Source organism: Hydra viridissima, unplaced genomic scaffold, assembly GCF_058129835.1.
Source record: "Hydra viridissima isolate aposymbiotic clone 2 unplaced genomic scaffold, HvirCarnegie_v1 scaffold_11, whole genome shotgun sequence".
Classification (NCBI taxonomy): domain Eukaryota; kingdom Metazoa; phylum Cnidaria; class Hydrozoa; order Anthoathecata; family Hydridae; genus Hydra; species Hydra viridissima.
The window spans coordinates 2,019,928-2,040,020 of NW_028324310.1; the positions used below are offsets into that span (position 1 = coordinate 2,019,928).

At 32.1% G+C, this 20,093-nt stretch overlaps 4 protein-coding genes across 5 annotated transcripts; 2 read left to right on the plus strand and 2 right to left on the minus strand.

The window, feature by feature from the left end:
* The first annotated feature begins 822 nt into the window (after nt 1–822).
* Nucleotides 823–1,767, plus strand: LOC149881655 (uncharacterized). Its single transcript, XM_090067520.1, has one exon. It carries the CDS (start codon nt 836–838, stop codon nt 1,745–1,747), a length of 912 nt encoding a protein of 303 aa, XP_089923646.1. The 5' UTR covers nt 823–835; the 3' UTR covers nt 1,748–1,767.
* Nucleotides 1,768–2,360: 593 nt separating this feature from the next.
* Nucleotides 2,361–4,410, minus strand: LOC149881656 (zinc finger BED domain-containing protein 4-like). Its single transcript, XM_090067211.1, has 2 exons — nt 2,594–4,410; nt 2,361–2,433 (listed from the first exon to the last, which is right to left on the minus strand). Exons 1-2 carry the CDS (start codon nt 4,408–4,410, stop codon nt 2,361–2,363), a joined length of 1,890 nt encoding a protein of 629 aa, XP_089923337.1.
* A 3,108-nt stretch (nt 4,411–7,518) lies between these two features.
* LOC145191266 (uncharacterized) lies at nt 7,519–11,557 on the minus strand. 2 transcript variants are annotated; one of them, XR_016445178.1, is made up of 3 exons: nt 10,181–11,557; nt 7,728–9,101; nt 7,519–7,693 (listed from the first exon to the last, which is right to left on the minus strand). XR_016445178.1 is itself a non-coding variant. In XM_080068325.2 (2 exons), exons 1-2 carry the CDS (start codon nt 11,027–11,029, stop codon nt 7,788–7,790), a joined length of 2,163 nt encoding a protein of 720 aa, XP_079924451.2. In that variant the 5' UTR covers nt 11,030–11,557; the 3' UTR covers nt 7,519–7,787. The 2 variants fall into 2 exon arrangements, 1 of the variants encoding a protein (XP_079924451.2); XM_080068325.2 differs by having other exon boundaries at nt 7,519–9,101.
* Nucleotides 11,558–11,811: 254 nt separating this feature from the next.
* Nucleotides 11,812–12,949, plus strand: LOC149881657 (uncharacterized). The gene has a single exon (XM_090067050.1). The coding sequence runs from the start codon at nt 12,043–12,045 to the stop codon at nt 12,913–12,915; it is 873 nt and encodes a 290-aa protein (XP_089923176.1). The 5' UTR covers nt 11,812–12,042; the 3' UTR covers nt 12,916–12,949.
* The last annotated feature ends 7,144 nt before the right edge of the window (nt 12,950–20,093 follow it).

The following is a 20,093-nucleotide window of genomic DNA, read 5'->3' on the forward strand; positions in this document are numbered from 1 at the left end:
AAAGTTTGATTTATTAAGAAAAAAAGGTATTTACCCTTATGACTGGGTGGACTCGATTGAAAAGTTCTCCGAAACGCAATTACCTCCTATTGAAGCATTCTATTCCAAACTGAATGATGAGGGAATAAGCTGTGAAGACTATGCGCATGCAAAAAACGTTTGGGATGTATTTGGATGTAAAACGTTTAAAGATTACCAAGAACTGTACAACAAGTCAGACGTTCTGATACTTGCTGATATCTTTGAAAATTTCAGAGACGTGTGCCGTACCTATTACAAGCTTGATCCTGCTTGGTATTACACCTCACCTGGTTTGGGTTGGGATGCCATGTTAAAACTAACTGGAATTCGTTTAGAGCTTCTGTCTGATATTGATATGCTTAATATGATAGAAAAAGGGATACGCGGTGGAATTTGCATGATCAGCAAACGACATGGAACTGCTAATAACAAATACATGAGTGATTATGATCCTTCACAACCTTCGAAATTCATTCAGTATTTAGACGCAAATAATTTATATGGATGGGCTATGTGTAAGCCTCTTCCTTTTAGAGGATTCAGATGGATGACTGAAGAGGAGCTCGCTAATTGGAAATCCATGCCTTGCATTCTCGAAGTGGACTTGGATTATCCTAAAAGTCTACACGATTTACACAACGACTATCCTTTAGCTCCTGAAAGACTAAAAATTAATAAAGTGGACAAGCTCGTTCCTAATTTAAACAACAAAGAAAAATACGTCATTCATCATGAAAACCTAAAACTCTATGAACGACTTGGATTGATCACTACTAAAATTCATCGAGGTGTTACCTTTGAAGAAGAACCCTTCATGAAACAATACATCGATCTCAACACTGGATTAAGAGCAAAAGCTAAAAACGAGTTTGAAAAAGAATTTTTTAAACTCATGAATAACTCTGTCTTTGGAAAAACCATGGAGAATATTCGAAAGCATGTTGATATTAAACTAATCACCACAAGAAAAGAAGTCTTGAAATTGTCAAGAAAGTCTAATTATGATAGAAATACCATTTTTGATGAAAACCTTACTGCAGTTCATATGAAAAGAACAAAACTCTTTTACAACAAGCCTGTTTACTTAGGACTAAGCGTTCTAGACATAAGCAAAACTTTGATGTTTGATTTCCATTACAACTATATCAAACCTAAATACGGAGATCGCGCGAAACTACTCATGACTGACACTGACTCGCTCATCTATGAAATCGAAACGAAAGATTTTTATCAAGACATTTCTGGCGATCTTGAAACCAAATTTGACACGAGCAACTTTTCTAAAGACCATCCTGCTATTGAAAACGCTGGGTTTAAAGTAGGGTTAAATAATAAGATTATCGGCATGTTCAAAGACGAGGCTGGTGGAAAAATAATTAAAGAGTTTGTTGGACTTCGTCCTAAGCTCTACTCTTACAAAACCTATGAAAAAGAAGAGAAAAGATGCAAAGGGGTTAAAAATAAAGTCGTTCAAAAACACATCACTCATCAAGATTATAAAGACTGCTTATTCAGTGGAAATGAAAAGCTTGCATCCATGAACGTTATCCGATCACATCAGCATAACATTTACACCGAAGAAATCAACAAAGTCGCACTCAGCGCTAACGATGACAAAAGACACATCTTGCAAGACGGAATTCACACGCTAGCCCTTGGACATTACAAACTAAAACCGTGCTTTACATTTATGGACTATGATCAACTCTTCGGACATGATGATTAAATATAAACTCAGAACACGAGGCAGAGACACAAAAAGGTAAGTCAACAAAAATGATTGCAGAAAATTAAAAACACGACGCCATCTTGAATTCATTAAGTATTAAAAAAAATGTCAATGCGCCTGAATCCTTAAGTATAGAAAAGTATCAATGCGGTATTTCTAAAAATCACAATGCGGAATTATAAAAAATGTTAATGTGGTATTAAAAAAATGTCAATGCGCCAGAATCGATATTGTGTCTTGAAAACTGTCAATGCATATAAAAAAATGTCAATGCATATAAAAAAATGTCAATGCGCCAGAATCGATATTGTGTCTTGAAAACTGTCAATGCATATAAAAAAATGTCAATGCGCCAGAATCGATATTGTGTCTTGAAAACTGTCAATGCATATAAAAAAATGTCAATGCGCCAGAATCGGCAAGTCATAGTAGTCATTAGTGATCGACCGAAACCGAAAGTTGAGCCGAAACCGAAAGTACCGAAATTTCGGTTCAGTAAAGCCGTAGCCGAAGCCGAAATTGAATTTTCGGCCGAAATTTCGGCCGAAGCCGAAACCGAAACAGCCGAAATTTGAAAAAAAAATGTTAAAAATCCCTGAACCTTTTATGATCACCGAGTTAAAGCAAAAAAAACTATTTTACATATATCTAAGCAATCACCATGTAACATAATTTGATAAAAACTATAATATGTCAAAAAAAAAAGTAGAATATGTCAAGACATTTTAATAATTAAAGTTAACAATTGAAATATTTTCTCTACAGAATAAAATTTTTTCCATGTTTTCTGGCAAAAGTCTGTTTCTTTCATTTGAAAGAATGTCTCCAGCAGTTGAAAACAACCTTTCAACTTCGGTAGATGTTGGTGGAGGTGTAAGGAATCTCTTTGCCATTTTTGCCAAACCAAACTTTGCTTTTAATGTTGTTTTTTCTTCATACTCTTTCCAAAACTCTAAACAGCATGAAGATGTTGGGCTTTCTAAGTACTCGTTTAAAACTTCCTTTGCTAATTTGGAAGTTGGATTTTTGGACCTTGCATTTTGTGACTGTGCAATTATATTTTGCATCATTGAAGAAAACCCAGTGTTCTCAATAGACTTAGTTTTCATCACAGGAGTAGTTTCATTTTGGCTCAAAATGGAACTGTCTAATTCCAAAAGAACTTGTTTTTTTGCAGCTTGAAAGGCTTCTTGGGATCTAAAGAAGTGGTGCTTGTATCTGGGATCAAGAAGTGTTGCTATTGCAAAATGATCAATGGTCTCTAAATCAAAAAAACGTGCCTCCATTGCTTTCTTTAAAGCATTTTTCATGCCAATCACTTCTTTGTCATCAGAGGGAACTTCGAATGATTTCAGGATAGTTGTCACAATTGGAATACATGCACTGATGCAAGCATCCTTTCCAGAGAGCAATTTGGTGGCTTCTTCGAAAATCGCTAAGATGTGTACCAGCTTTTCACACAGGTTCCAATCCTGTACAGTGAACTCAATGCCACTGGAAGGACGGATTAGCAGCGTGGTAGCAATTGCTGATTTCAAGTACAGAATTCTTTCAAGCATGTAATATGTTGAATTCCAGCGTGTTGGGACATCATTTTTGAGTCCGAGCCTGTCAAAATTAATCATTTGAACCTCTTGTTGTTTGTAAAGCTCAGCAAAGAAGGAATTTGAAAAAGAAGCATGAGTGCAAAGCTTTCGACATTTTTCTATCAAGTTTACAGCACTCTGAAGTGAAAAAAGTTCTTTTTTAATCACTAGTTGAAGTGAATGATTTAGACACCCAGCAGACTTGTAAACACACTGTGGTTCTTTGAAAGCTGCTTTTATATTTGCAGCATTGTCTCTTAAGCAGAATGTGATCTTGTCCTTTAGCTCCCACTCTTTCACAACATTCTCAAGTCTTTGAAAAATGTTTGAAGCAGTATGTTTTTCATCAAACTTGGAACATGACAGGCAGAACTTGATCCGCTCCCATTTGTCTGAAATGAAGTGTGCCATCATGCCCAAGTACTTATGATGAAAGGATGACCAAGCGTCCAGAGAGATGGAGATAGTTTCAGCATTTTTTTCGTTAAGGATAACTTTCGTTGCAAGCTTAATCTTTTCATAGGCTGGATTGAGCATGCTTCGGTAGTATTTCTCACTTCCAATGTCAAAGTGTGGTGTAAAAACTGCATGATGGCGTAAAAATCCCGGATTATTCACAATTGACCAAGGCTGTAAGTCGAGGATAATCATTTCAAATATAGATCTATGAAACTTAAGACCTTCTTCGGAATTTGAATCAATTTTTGAGATATTGTCAACCCAGCCAGGCATTGTAAATTGCAGCATCTCAGTCCTCTGGCGTTTTGATCTGATGTCAAATAAAGGTATTGTTCTTTTTTTAATTGTAAGAGGCTCAAGCTGATCTGAAGTTGGTATATTTTCAGGATTGTCGGTAGTTGTGAGTATTGCTTTTTCAGTTAGGAGATTTTTTAGAGTAAGCTGTGGATGCCGACTTCTTAAATGTGATGAAAGTCCGCTAAGTGATTGAAGTTTTGGATTGTGGGATCCACGAGATATTTTCAAATTGCAGATGTTGCAAGTTGCGTATTTGGAATCACTGGCTGTTACGGTAAAATGATTCCACAAATAGCTTTTCTTTCGATTATTTTCCATTGTAAAATTTAGCACTGAGAAACTTTGATTAAATTATTGGTTTTGGTTACTTAACTTAAATGTTAACTTATTTAAAGAATGATTTGAGAATAGTAACTTGAATCAATTATGTAACGTGACTTCAATTAAAATTTCTACAATTGTTATAATTAAAAATTGATTTACTAACAAACGATTAAAATTAGGAAATCGTCATGATCCCACTCTAAATTAAAAAAAAGTTATCTAGACTTTTAAAAAAAATCTTATAAAAGTTTCGGTTCATTTCGGTTGTGGTTTGAACCGAAATTTCGGCCGAAACAGGAAAAGTAAAAAATTGCTGACGCAGAAATTTCGGCTTCGGCTTCGGCCGAAATTTCGGCCGAAGCCGAAAGTTTCCGTTCACTAGTAGTCATCATTAAAATCTACATCTTCACATTTTTAAATTAGATCACAAGTAGTAAAATAGATGGCGTGAGTATTGCAAGCTTGATGCTCAGTATTCGACAGTTTACCCATTTTCTTCATTACAGCTGCTATATCTGTAACTATTGACATGACTGACCTTTCTAAGCTCAGCCCAAACGAATGCAAATAATGATCAAGGGTCTTAAGCAGGTTTTATGCTTGATAAGATCCGGACATCCTCATTAATCCAATATTGAAGTGTTGATTTTGCTCATGGATAGTAATGTTCGAGTAACGTTGATTTTTCTTTTAAGTGTATTCATCCATTGAAAGTGAGAATTGGACATTTGTTGCTGCTTTTTTTGTTCAAATTTGACTTCATTTTTTTTTAAATTACTTCACATTCTTGATGAATTAGTTTCACAATTGCAGTTTAAGATTTCAGTAATTGAAATTGTCTGCCAGTGAAAGACTTTTGAATGAAATCACTTTTGCTGATTGCATGTTTTGAGAATCCGTTACAAGCAGCAAATTTAGATGATATTTCTCCGAGTATTTCCTTTTTTTTTAAAATATAGAAATTGATGACTGCTTACTAAACTTTTCTTTTGATTGCCCTCTTCATCTTTTACGGAACCTAGAACAGCTTTGTATTTTTGCTGCAGATGGCGAATTAAACTACTCGTTGACCATCTTTTGCAGATCAAGACTGTTGGACAGTAATTACACTTTGCCGTCTCTGAGTTTGCCAATTAATGAAAATAGCCTCACATTGGAAACTTGTTGCTTCGTATATTAGCAACTTCAGATATTTTAGATATAAATTGGTTTTTACAAAAAGCTTTTTCATTATTTCATTCTTTTTCTAATTCTAATCTTTAATTACCGTGGTGTGGCCTAACAAATTCCTATGCTTTAAGAAAGTCCTAATTTAAGAAATGACAAATTTCGTATACATAAAATAATCTAACTAGATATCTAGTTAAAACAACTAGTTATTTTCCGCAAATGTCTCTTTTATATATACGAAATTTTTCATTTCTTAAATTAGGACTTTCTTAAAGCATAGGATTTTTTTAGGTCACACCACGGTACTTGAACAACAACAAAAAATTATTTTTTAGGTTTGTGAAAAAGCCTAAAAAAAAAACTAAATTTTACAGGACATACAAAAAACTTTTTATTTGGTCAACATCACATAATCAGCTATAAACCTTTGTGAATTCAATAATCTTGTAACATATGATTAAGTAATTTTTAACATAATTAAGGAAATTTTTTTTAAATTATTTTGTAAATTTTGAACATAAGTGATATGCCTCAATTATTTTGACTTAAGTGGTTTGCTTACGACAACGACGGTATGCCAAATTCGCCCTTTTAAAAAACAATGATTCAATTAAAAGTTAAAACTGTTTTCAGAATAGCAACCGGATATTCAATTGTAGCTGCACTAATAAATGGTAATAGTTCAATTAATAGGGCACGCGACAATTCTGTAATTATTTCACGATTTTTACAAACAAGTCAAGATCAGAGACAAACGCTGATCAAAAGATAACTGGTAAAACCTGCTTCAGAGAGCTGCGGTTAGGAGGTTGAAAAAACACTGAGGAATTTGAAAATAAAATTCATTTTTTATGCTAGGAGAGCACTCGATTTAAGAAACATCGGACATAACTGCGGAATCTGCGGACATATGTAAAAAAAGATCGGTTGAGGAAATCTGGAAGATTTTTTTTAAGTAAATTTTTATAGAAAAGTTTACTGAAAAAATCTAAAAAAACTTGATGGAAGAATTGGTAGGAGAATTTTTTAGGAGACTTTAAAAAAGTGATTTTTGGGAAAAAGAGAAAATGAGATTTTGACAGAAGAGGAAAAAGAAAAAGAAAAGAATGTTCTCAAAGTGAAAGAGAAGATTTAAAAGAAAGAGAAGAATAGTTTTAACATAAACAGATGCTTTGGCCATGAGTCCAAAGGTGATAAGAGAACACTTTTAAGTGACTTTTAATTGCATATTATTAACTTTATTTACATATATTAAAAAGATTTGTAAATATTTAAAAAATATACGAGTTGAATATTTGATAGCATATAAGTGAAGCAAGAAGAACCATTAGTAAGTATAAATATCATTCTATTAATATTTCGATTGAGGAATAATTATATTGCACTAATTGTATTAAAGTTTTTAGGCCTAAGTAGCGGTAAGTGTACGGTCGCACGAACCATACAAAGTTTTTAAGCCTTAAAAGCCTTAAAAGTTTTTAAGCCTACCGTTACACGAATCATACACGAGCCACGCACAACCACATAACACTGAGGGCAACCCAACAGCCCAATCCTAAACATAAACAAACAGCTTTCCCAAAGGCTAAACAATACCTCCCGTGTTCACATTATCTCCACCCTCACACTATCACCGCATTATTCATAAAAGAAAAACCGCCCCCGCGCTATATATTTCACGATGTTTTTTTCAGTCTATTACACAATGATAGTGGTCTCCATTAAAAAAATATCCAACGATCAAGCGTGAGGTTTTAACTTGCCCGTAATCTCTTTTTAATAATTTAGTTTTCTGTTTCTTTTAGTTTATACGAGTTGCAAGTTTATAAAAACACAAGGATTCTAAAACTACGAATTCACGAAAAATAATCGAACCGAAAGGTCAGCGAACTTCTTAAGTAAAGTTGTGCAGAACAGAGAAAAACTAGTAGATTTTATGGTTTGTACTTATTACTAACATTTATTTAGACAAAATAATATTTTAAACTCGTCTGAGACTCAAATAAACAAATACGTCCAGGAGTAAAATTCCTTTCCAATACTTAATTGTAAATGCAATCTAATACATTTACAATACTTAATTGTAAATGCAATCTAAAGTAAATACCTAATCAAAGTAAATACCTAATCAAAGTAAATACCTAATAAAAAGAACCGAAATTTGATACAAAAATCAAACGAGACACAAAAATACTTCAGATTTATTGTCCATGTTCCACACTTTGTTGTATAAGTCGAAGATAACTTGGATGAAGATGAATGCCATCAAAATAAAATTCTTCTTTCAAAGAACATCCATCCTCAGCGATTAAATCATCTGCAAAGTCCAACCAAGTTAATCTTGGCAATTTTCTGATATCATTTTTCAAACACTCATTTAATAAGCGAACATTTTCAATTGTTTCTTTTAAGGAGGGAACCACTGGATGTACATAAATCTTCAACTTTTTACTCTTTTGAAGATGTAATAGTTTTTGTGTGTAGATATCTGTTAAAGATTTGACACATTGTTCCACAGAATCATAACAGCATTTCTCAATAGAATGCTGGATACCCTCTCGACAGTCAATCTCTCCAAGAAGAAAAAGACAAGTAGAGCCATTTGGTATCATTCTTATTGCATTTTCAAAATTAGAACTTGTATAAAACTTGGATTCTTTACGCAAATGCCATATTTTTATTCCTGTAACTAAGATGGGATGGATAACATAATTGATATCATTAATTTTCAGATTTCTCCAAGCCAAAGGCAACACATGGCTTTCTCCAACTACATAAACAAAGTTTTTGCTACTTTTGTCAATTTCAAGTGGCTGACATGTTCTATATATTTGGCTGATGCAACTATAATAAGCCTGTTCATTTTTAATTAGGGTTTTGTGAAGATTTTCGTTAGCATTAAACAAAGGATCAAGTAGCTTCAAAAAAAGTGAGATGCAATCCAAGTGACCCAAAACAAAACATGTTTTCACAACAGTAAAGTAAAGGGCCAAAAGTTGCAATTCTATATCTGCCATATTACCTTTTAAGACTGTCAGTTCAACATCTTTTGTTGAATCAAGCTTTGAATTAATAAAGCTTTTTAAGTCATTCATATCCTGGGACAGCAAGAGTTTAAGAACCTCAGGAACAGGGCTTAAATCAACTCGCCTAAGCTCCTGTCTATCATGTTGTCCATTTATAAACTCCATAGCAAATTTTAGTTCTTCATCAAAATAGCATAGGTTTTCAAATACATGAGTCAAGAGTAATGCAATGTCAATACTATTAGGTGCCAGTGCAAAAGCCTGTTTCAGTAAGTCCTTACAGGTGCTAAGAGCTCCATATTCACGCACTATTGTGGCAATGTATACAACAGCAGTTGGGTCAGACTTAGCATCTTGCATCTGTAAAATTAAAGCATTGTAACCACCATTTTGCTGTACCATTTCAACAAATAACTTTTTTATGTCTTTGTCATTCTTCTTCTTTACTATTGCATTTAGTAGAACAAGAAATACATCTTCTAGAGACACCTAAAAAGAAAAAACAATATACACACAAAAATGCAAGACATACATTCATACATACATACATACACACATACATACATACATACATACATACATACATACATACATACATACATACATACATACATACATACATACATACATACATACATACATACATACATACATACATACAATTTAAAATGGTAAACTTAAATTATGATTTTGCATATATTAACTCTTAGAAATAAGTAAGTTATGCAATAGTATATTCTATATATGTCTCAAAATACAATAACATAGCAAAATGATTTGTCTGGATTTTTATTAAGTGTTTGATATTTGCTATTAATTGGAGAAGAGAATTCTAAAAAAGAGATTTCAGCAAATTTTTAGGAAATGATGCTTATCATTAACTGGCTTATTGACAGTTTATGCATAAGACAGCTCTTATAACATTTGAAAATTAAAGCTAATTATGTCAAATCTCTTAATGGACATTAAGTTTAACTACAATAATACAGATATTAAAAACAAATATTAAGATAAGCTTTTTTTATTAAAATTAACCAATTGAAAAGGAAATTTAACTCTAGTTTCAAAAAAATTAGTTTATCTCCTACAAAACCTTTCAGGGTCTCAGTTATTTTCTACAGTACCTCTCATTATCTCAGCTATCTATTACAGAATCTCTCTGTGTCACAAGACATTTCTGTTAAACAGAACTAAAGCATAAACTTCCTCAGCAGTTCAAAAAATGTAACTGAAGAAAGTAAATATAACCATTTAGATTTACAAACTGAAACAATAAACTAAAAATTACTTATTTTGGATAGTAAAACAAGTTCTAATATTGACATTGATGACAGAGAGTTGGCACATAATGAATATATTGCAATGTATTCAGGAGCTTACTTTTCAGTAAATTTTGAGAAAAATAAAAGAAAAGGATATTGAAGTATGAAGTTTACTGCATAAAACAGTAGTCATTTTGCATACAAACTTGAATGTTTGAAAAATTAACAAAACAACACCAAAACTTAAAAAATGTCAGTACTCTACATAATTATGTTATGCTAGAAATAAATTTAAAAATTACATACTTGATTTAACTTGAATCCAACTCTTGCATAACCTACTAAACCATCTACATGCTGCTTATCTGTCATCTGGGCAACTGTCAAATAAAGCTGAAAGGCATGCTGAAGTTCACCCATAGTTTCTAGTGCAGAAGCAAGAACAACATTTGCATCATGAATTTTATTTATAGCATCCTTTGAACGCTTCATTTGATCAATAGAATGTGAGAGAACACTAATTGACTTCTGGCAATCACCACTTTTAATAAGTGCCACACAGTAATCTATCAGAACAGCAAAGTTTGAGGGATCATGCTGAACAACTTTCATAAAGTATGGTATAGCATCAGAAAAACGTAGAGCTTTGAAGTAAATGTATGCAATGCCATGTATCCCATCAATAGAATCTTTGTCTTTTTTAATAATTTCTTTGTACAAAGTAATAGCAAGATCAAAGCGGTTCTTTGCAATATATTTTTTTGCTTTAGAAAGTAGTGACTTTAAATCAGAATCTAATAAATTATTTTCAACTGTGCTAACTGTTGTTTTTAATTCATTTCCATTTTTTAAAGACTCTGAAATGACAGTTTTCTCATAAATAACTTTGTTTTTTGAATATCGATCATCATTAATCTCTACATGCAAATCATCACCACTGGTTAAAAGTGACAAAGAAGCATCTAAAGTCAATAACTTCTTTTTAAAATAAATATCTAACCAAGACACTTCAATTGATATTTTTCTTTCTTTTTGAAGGAGGGTACAAACAAGTTGCAAGCAGCTTTTGATATCAGGACAATCCTTTTCATTCCCTTCCACTACAGCAGTTAAAAATCCATTTTCTTTTAAGTTAAAATGGAAATAAACTTTCATTTTTTTTCTTATTTTGTTTCTGTAAACTAAAACAAACAAATATGTTTAGCATTTATACATACATACATACATACATACATACATACATACATACATACATACATACATACATACATACATACATACATACATACATACATACATACATACATACATACATACATACATACATACATACATACATACATACATACATACATACATACATACATACATACATACATACATACATACTTACATAACATTTTATAGCTACATAACTTAAGTTAAATTTCGGTTTTAAATTCCCACTTTTGCATCCCCTATTTTAGTGAAGGATCACTGTCAAGAACTACCGAAATCGGCAAGTGCGAAGCTTTATATCCGTTATTTTTTTATTTGTTATTTTTATTTATTATTAAAATTTATACTGTTAAACTTAAACAACATTCCAATTTAGTCTAAAGCATTAGTTTAGTTTAAGATAGCCATTTCTAGTTTTTCAACTAAGTAATTTAGGTGTGGAGTTTTAGCACAAAGACATCAAGCGTGTTTCCATGGAGAGATCAGGGTGCATATTCCTCGTACTTTGGTCAAAATTCTGCGTAAAACCCAATAATATTAACTGGATGTCTCACTTCACAAAATTTCCGTAAGAAGCATGTTTTTTAAGTTTTTTATGCCGGTAGCCGTTTTATTTTAACTGACAATAATGAATTTTTGTTTTGCTTTGATTTATCATTGCGTCATTTCAGGCTAGCAAAAAATTTGCTTCACTGCGGAAGCGCGAGTTAAGGCGGCTTTCCACGGAGCGAATTAATTCGCGCGAAGCGAATAATTTCGCCAAGAATATTTGAGAGCATGCGCACAAAGATTTTTTTTATCGCAAGGCGAAAAATTTCTCTTCGCAAAATAGTTGGATCGACTTCTACTTTTTTTGTAGCGAATTTTTTCGCTTGAAGAAAGGGCCAATCAGAACCTTTGAAATATTCAAACATGCAAATTCGGAAATAAACAAACTCAACAAAATTATAATGGCCGACAATAGTACGTTTATTCAGTGGTTTAAAGAAAGAAATGTTAACGTTGATTTATTGGAAGCTTTATTAAATGCTTCTCAAAATGAAGTTGCAATTACGAATGAAGAAGTAGTTGGTGAAGTAGTCGAAAATGAAGAGAATGAAAGCGATCATTGTATGCCTGTTGAATTCGATATAGATAATTTTCTTGAAGCTGTTCGTGAGCTTCCAAGCTTATGGGATGTTAATCATCCCACATACAAAGATAGATTAGTGAAATTAAATGCGTGGAAAAAACTTGCATTAAAATTTTGTAAGGAAGAGGACTTCCTTCAGAAAAAGTTAAAAAATCTGAAAGATACACTAAAAAAATGTTTAGATAAACGTAACCGTATGACTAGATCAGGAGCAGCAGCCTCAAACTTACCAAAATGTAGGTTTTTTGATCAAATGGCATTTTTACATGAAAAAAGTGCAAACAAACTAACGGAATCTAATGTAGATATTTTTCCAGATTTTGCTTCACCGTCATTTCACTCACAGCATAGTATTTCACCATTAAGTCCAAGTGTCAGTAGTTGTAGCAGTGAATTAATTCTAACTGAAAATCGAAAAAGATTAAGCTGTACAAGACCATCCATTCCAAAAAAAGCACGGATCAAAAATCAAAATGATGAGTCATTGTCACAATTGTCACAATCATTAGTAGAGTGTGACAAGATGTTAAAAAAGTCAATGGAAGATGTCGAGGAAGATGAAACAACCCTATTTTGTCGAAGCCTTATTCCAATTATGAAAGAACTCCCAATAAAAGAAAACAGACGGGCTATGATAAAGATAAAAACACTTCTTTTCAACATGAAATATGGCGAGCATGAAGAAATTTAGAGTAAATTATAATATAACTTAAATTATAATATAACTATATATATATATATATATATATATAAAATTAATAAAAAGTTAATAAAACTTAAAAAATAATTACACCAATACAAAAAAACTTGATAATATTTATAAGACCAAATCTTAGCAATAAAACTAGATAACTGATTTATAGCAATTATACAAATATATATATATATATATATATATATATATATATATATATATATATATATATATATATATATATATATATATATATATATATATATACACACACACACTTATGATAGAGTGTTTAGGTATATATTATTATTATTATATATAGGCTTATATTAGGTATATATTTTATATATATATATATATATATATATATATATATATATATATATATATATATATATTTATATATATATAATATATATTATATATAATATATATATATATATAAATTATATTATAATTTACTCTAAAAGTCTTTTTATCATATCAGTTGTTAACATTAATAACTTTGTCTTAATAAAATATCAGAATATAAAGTGTCGTAATATTTTGACTAATAGATGATAGCAACTACCCATAAACTACATGGTTTACTATGGAGACTTTTCACCTTAATTTTTTTTTTTTAAATCTACTTATATATATTTTATATTTGCTAATGCCTTATTTTTATCTGTGTTACAGATACAAATAAATTATATGAAATAACATTCAAATGAATTTCTAAATGTTTATCAAAAGTATTAACATATATATTTAAAACCAGAAACTTTACGGAAATTATAGAAATTTACAGAAATTCTAGAACATTTTAAATTTTTTTTTAAAAATCAGAATTGACATGTTAACAGTTTTTTAAAGCAATTTTTTTATGAATTTCTATTTACTAAGTCTAATTGCCATTCGAGTTCACCTTCTGGTGAATTGAAGTACTCTTTAAAGTCGTCTCTAACTTGCTTTGCGTCTTTTGAGTAGTTGTTAGAACCTGATGACAGTGGTTGCAGTGCAGCAGAACATGAATTATCTTGCCTCCAATCACCTGGTCTAAACCCAGCAGGACCGTTGATATCAGTATAATTTGTGGGGCAGTAGAGATAATTGTTTGCTGACCTTTTTTTCATCAGAAAGTTGTGTAAGGCTACAATCGCTTGTGTAATCAAAATTACTTTTTCGAGATTAGCAATAATTGGTCTGCGAAATATTCGAAAGCGTGATGTGGCAATGCCAAATGTATTTTCTATAACCCTTCTGGCTCTTGAAAGTCTGTAATTAAATATTTTTTGTTTTAAAAGAATGTTTTGATTGGGATATGGTTTCATCATGTGCCTTTTTAAACCAAAAGCATCGTCAGCAACTAAAACGTACGGTATTATTTTATCTGAATTACCAATCTTTTCTGGATCAGGAATATTCAATTTATTATTTTCAATTGCATAACCAAGACTGCAGTTATTAAAAACACTACCATCACTCTGTCTTCCAGAGTCACCAATGTCCACCATAGTAAATTCGTATTTAGCATTACAAACAGCTAGAAGAACTATGCTATGCGTTTTCTTATAGTTAAAATACTCTGATCCGCCATTATGAGGAGCTTGCATAACAATGTGCTTGCCATCTATTGCACCTATAGCATGCGGAAAATTCCACATATTTTCAAATTCTTTTGCAATTGTTTTCCATTCTTGTTTTTCTGATGGAACGTGTAGATAGTTTCTCTCTTTCAATGAAGTCCAAATAGCAGCACACGTTTCACTAATAATCCTACTGATAGTGGAAGCGCTGATTCTGTAACTTGCAGCAATAGTACACTGAGCATCACCTGTTACAAGGAATCTAAGTGTTACGGCCAACCTTTCACTAGGACTAACAGGGTCTCTCATGGTTGTTCTCTGTTTTACAATGATAGGCGCTACGAACGAAAGCAACTCTTCGTAAGTTGTTGGAGACATACGAAAATACTTAAAAAAATATTCCTGGTCGTGTAAACGTAAATCCTGGATTAATAAATGAAACTCTCCTTTCTGTAGGCGTTCGGCATAAACTTTTCTTACCCAAAATCGTTTTTTATTCTTTACTTTTTCTCTTTTCATTTGCATCATTTTTAAAATAATTAATTTTCTTCGAAATAACAGCCATCTTTTTTTCGTCAACATGTTTTCCAAAAAGCGCGCTTAAAAGTTATAAAACTTACGTGGAAATCAAATTTCTGGTTCAGCGAAAAAATAGACACGAATTAATTCGCTTCGCGCGAAATAATTCGCTCCGTGGAAAGCCGCCTTTAGATATCTAGTTAATATATATCTTTGGTAAAACCTACGAAAGATTTTTCGTAAACTCAATTCTGAAATATTAGCGTTTGCGAAACTGCTTAAGCAAAGTCTCAGTTTAAGCAAGAAAAGTTACGCTTGCTACGAGCTGCCATAACTTTAGCGTAACTTGATTATTTTGTGCAATTCATCGAAATTGATTTTATATGTTGAAGTTTTATGGTTGGTTTTAAAAGATTTAATCTGTTGGCAAAAATATATTCTAGTCTATTTAATCGAAGTTTTAATTTAAAGCAACGTTTTACGTTAACTTTTAATGAAAGTGATATGAATTATCAAAACTTCTTTATTCAAAAATACTCAACAGCTTAATTACAGCGAATGCACTGTTAAGAAAGACAACTTTTTTGTACTTACAGTTTCATACCGGTAAATAGGCAATCTTTAACTACAATAAATAATGAAAAAAAACTCAATAAAAACCCAGTTTTTAACCGGTATTGTAGTTAGTTTAAATCTCGGTATATACCGGAAGTCTAGTTATTCCGATGATACGTTTTTCCCAATATCATATCGGAATGTAACGATACGGAAATGAAACGATACGCATACGCTTATTATGTTGTAGCAGCACCATAAAAAGTATTATTTGTCATCAATTTCAATCAGGCAACTAAACAAATTACTTGAAAAAATTTATAACTAGAAATTTCTGACGCTCGTAAAAATTTTCGTGTACTTAATCCTTAGAACTAGCTGTAAAATTTTAGTAGTAAAAAAGTTAAAATAAACGTAAATAAAGAAGTCGTTTAAAAGCATAAACTATTACTTATGGCAGACAGAGGACTTGAAATTGACAAACATCTTCTATAAAATGTGTCATCAAAAATTCACCCTTCTTAAAAAGAAAACTGCAGTTGCCTCACGATGGTCAAATAGATCACACGTTGAGCGAGAAATAGAGCGAGTAAGAAATTATAAAAGTTTACTAACAGCTTTTCCTCTTTCAACGGCTGCCGATCCTACTAAAACATGGTTAATATATAAGGGTCTGCGCACCGCATTAACTCGGTGCGATAAATACGTTTAATTCGGTGCGGTCTCTGGTAAATATTTCCGAACGGTGTTTTACAGAGATTTCTTCAAGTTTAACGTTCGCAACCTTTTATAGGTCTTTTAAGTTAATTAAGTTTCAAAGTGGACTGGTGTCAAAAATTATTGAAAGTTACGGCGCCTGGTCTAAGACATGACACTATTTCGACAGTGCTCAAGCAAGTGTAGAAGAAAAATGCCGATGGAAAAGTTGAAACTGTTGATAAAGAAGTAATCCATTTTGGAACGACAAGTTATGAACTATTGTCAAGTTGAACGAAATGAAAAAGGATGCAACAGAAAGTTTCGCTTAAACTGATTGCCAAACTCTCAGCTCACCAACCACCTTGATGTTGAACATTCAACTGAAGTCGCTGAGCTCTTGAAAGATCACCAAGATCAGAAAAGTGAAAATGATGATAGCTAGGCTAAGATACAAGATATTTTAGACAAAGATGAAAAGTATGATGAAAGAATGTGTGACCGAGAGTTTGCCATCTTAAACAGACCACAAAGTTCGGAAAATAAAATTTTATATCATAGGTGAAACGAAATTATCCCTTCTATCTTTATCGAGCCCAATTATCTCCACAAACATGTCTTCTGATGTATCCAAACAATGAAATCAATAAAAATTCACATATATTAACGCCATTAACCCTTGACTTAGGGTTTCCATAGCTTTAAATTTCCACATACAATGTGCATATAAAATTGGTTGTCAATGGATTTTGTTTCCTTTTCTTAAGCTACCAAAGTTAGATACAGTTAAACGTTTGCTTTGTTCAATAAACTTTGCTATAGCATTTTTAACTGACAGGGAAAAGATGCTTTTTTTAAGTTCGCCAGGGAAATGTCATTCCATTTTCTCGCTTCTGCTTTATAAATACACTTACAATAAATTACGTTTACAATCTTTTTGCAAAGATGTACTTATACACCTTCACTGTTTGTTTTTTTTTATGGATGCTGACACTGAACACCTAAATAAAAATAAAGATTTCCCCCAGCTTGAAAATCACCTTTAACTCAAACCCTTTTAACATCTTTAAAAATTTGGTATCCTTGACTTTTGTGATTAATAACGCTCTCTGCATTTTATAAACTATTGATATAGTTTCGGCCACCATATAGTCTTGTAACAGTACGTGCAACTTTGGTGGGTAAAGTAGAAATAAACGGCCATTCCTTTACTTTGAGAGCAAAACTTTTTTCTTCCACGATGTTGAATTATTGGTTTCTTATTTCATAAAACTTTTTGGGAATAAAGAGGATGTTCTTGATCCACTTTGTTAAATTTAAAGCACAAACGACAACTCTTTATAACCGATTAAACATGTAATTTACAAAAAACAAGTTAAGATACGCATGGCTTGATCGATAACTACTTTATCCTGTATTTGGCTGAAAATGCGTTTTAAGGAGGAGAAAAATATTTTCAATAAGAATAGTGTGCCTTAAATATATATTTCTTTAATAAAACATTCTATCTTTGTAGTAAAGGCCTTGTTTTCATAATAATGATATAAGATTTTATTTGTTTTGAATAAAGAAAACTCAAAACAATCCAACCATTGTTTAATTAGTCCAATTATTACCAACCTTACAATATACAGTAGAATCATACAATCCAACCATTAGTTTAGAAGTTACGGCGGATTAATTGTCACATTGTTATTTTTAGAAAAATGGATTTAAAACAGTTTTGTATGCTGCTTTTTAATTTGAAAAATTACCATACAATAAGAAAAACGGCATCAATTGTGTTGCCCGGGCTCAGTTCCATTAACAAAAACCATCAAACGATAGTTTCCTGATTTTAAACTTGGTCGTAATGACACTGATGACGCCGATCGTTTTAGACGCCAAATGAGATTGTTAATCCTGAAAACATTGAAAAAACTCTGAAAATTCTTATGAGTAACAGAGTCAGTTGAAACCTTAAAGTTATCAAAAGGCAGTTTTTTTTAGTATCGTTGACAAACTTAGTAACATTGAAAAGTTGTTTTCCAAATGGGTGCCGCGTTTACGCACAATAAGCCTGAGTTTTTGCATTGGTATATTACATAAGATTGAACAAGGATCTACCATTTGACTTCAGAATCCAGTCGACAGTCAGCTAAATAGCGGACAGCTAATGAAAGCTTTCCTAAGCCACCAAAAATCCACCATCAGCCAGCAACGGCTTTTGTATTTTGCGATAATCAAGGTTTATTTTTTATTAACTTTGGATGTGGGAAAAACAATCAACGGCGACTATTTTATTGGGTTTTTATTGAGTTTTTTTTTTTTTTTTTTTGAAGAATTTGAAGATCGAAATCACCAAAAAAAAAAGTCGCATTTGGTGAAGAAAAATCTCTTGTTTTACCAAAACCATGCACCGTGTCACAAGTCACTAGAAACGATGGCAGAAATGAATAAAAACGAATTGGGCTCAAAAAGATGCTACGTGGTAACAGATTTGGCTCAGACAAGGAAGTCATCACCGAAACTGAAGCCTACTTTGAAGGCAAAAATGAGTCGTTCTAAAATGGCGACATCGAAAAGTTAGAAAAGTGTTGAAATGATTGCGTCGGTGCCACAAAGAAATTTTTTTTTATAACTTTTGCTCGAAACACTTTGACCCATGTCTTAAAAAAATGCGCGTATGGTTTCCACAACCTTAGCTGAGCTACCCAAGAGTTAAAAATGCGCGTACGGTTTCCACAACCTTAGCTGAGCTACCCAAGAGTTAAAAATGCGCGTACGGTTTCCACAACCTTAGCTGAGCTACCCAAGAGTTAAAAATGCGCGTACTGTTTCCGCAACCTTAGCTGAGCTACCCAAGAGTTAAAAATGCGCGTACGGTTTCCACAACCTTAGCTGAGCTACCCAAGAGTTACGAACTTTTCGTGAATACGTACCCAAAAGCAGATCCGCGATGCCTGTCGCTGAATTAGTAAGTAATCAGTTTTATAAACCAGAGATCATGACATTCCACTGATGAACTTATAGCTAACTCGTTAAAATGTAAATTGATTTCATCCGTTTAAGTAAATAAATGCGCGTGTGCCAGTCAGTATTTACAGGTGTACTTACAGGTGTACAATATCGATTTGGTATTTATAAGGAGATATTTAAGAAATATTTAAGCAACGCATTTAATATGTAGTATAATAACATATAAACTTAATCAATATAAAATTATTACACCATGAGTCTATTAATCATTGCAAGATGGTCAAATATCAAAAGTTCTATAATAACTATCGAGTTTTTAGAAAAGAAATATTTTCTGATAAAATTTTTTACTTAATTTGAAACAACATAAAAAGAATATAAAAAATATTTGAACGTATGTTAGTTTATGTTAATACATGTTAGTTTTAATTCAATAAATGGCGTGTAGTTCCAAAAAATCAATCTCCGCCACTGCTGATCACTTATTAAATAATGAATTAAAAAATAAAAGAATAAACTTATTTAACGTTTGTATTTGTTGTTGCGCTGGCAATGCATGATGTGCTTGAAACATATTTGCATATAGTGATGCCGCTAAGAGTATCACATTGTTGAACGGGATCAGACTGGCAAGTAACGCTGTCTCCTGTTCTTTGTGCGTAAACTCGAGATCTACCAAATTCAAGAGTAGAAAGTAATATTGACAAGGAAACCATGGTGATGGCAAAAAAGCGAAACATCTCTTTTATCACTGTGAATCAAGCAGCTGTACGACAGCGAAATTTAAAAGCTGATTTATCCACGTAGTTTTATTACTTTTTTATAGTATAAAATTTATAAAAATTTCACCAAGTAGTGTAGTTGAACTTCAAGATA

Bases quoted from the DNA above. Each gene is read 5' to 3' on its own strand.
- LOC149881655 (XM_090067520.1), top strand. From the start codon at position 836: ATGAAACAATACATCGATCTCAACACTGGATTAAGAGCAAAAGCTAAA.
- LOC149881656 (XM_090067211.1), bottom strand. From the start codon at position 4,410: ATGGAAAATAATCGAAAGAAAAGCTATTTGTGGAATCATTTTACCGTA. The intron at 2,434-2,593 runs GTTGTTTTCAAC...GACATATTATAG, and splicing joins ACATCTACCGAAGTTGAAAG to TTTTTATCAAATTATGTTAC.
- LOC145191266 (XM_080068325.2), bottom strand. From the start codon at position 11,029: ATGAAAGTTTATTTCCATTTTAACTTAAAAGAAAATGGATTTTTAACT. The intron at 9,102-10,180 runs GTATGTAATTTT...TTTTCTTTTTAG, and splicing joins TTGGATTCAAGTTAAATCAA to GTGTCTCTAGAAGATGTATT.
- LOC149881657 (XM_090067050.1), top strand. From the start codon at position 12,043: ATGGCCGACAATAGTACGTTTATTCAGTGGTTTAAAGAAAGAAATGTT.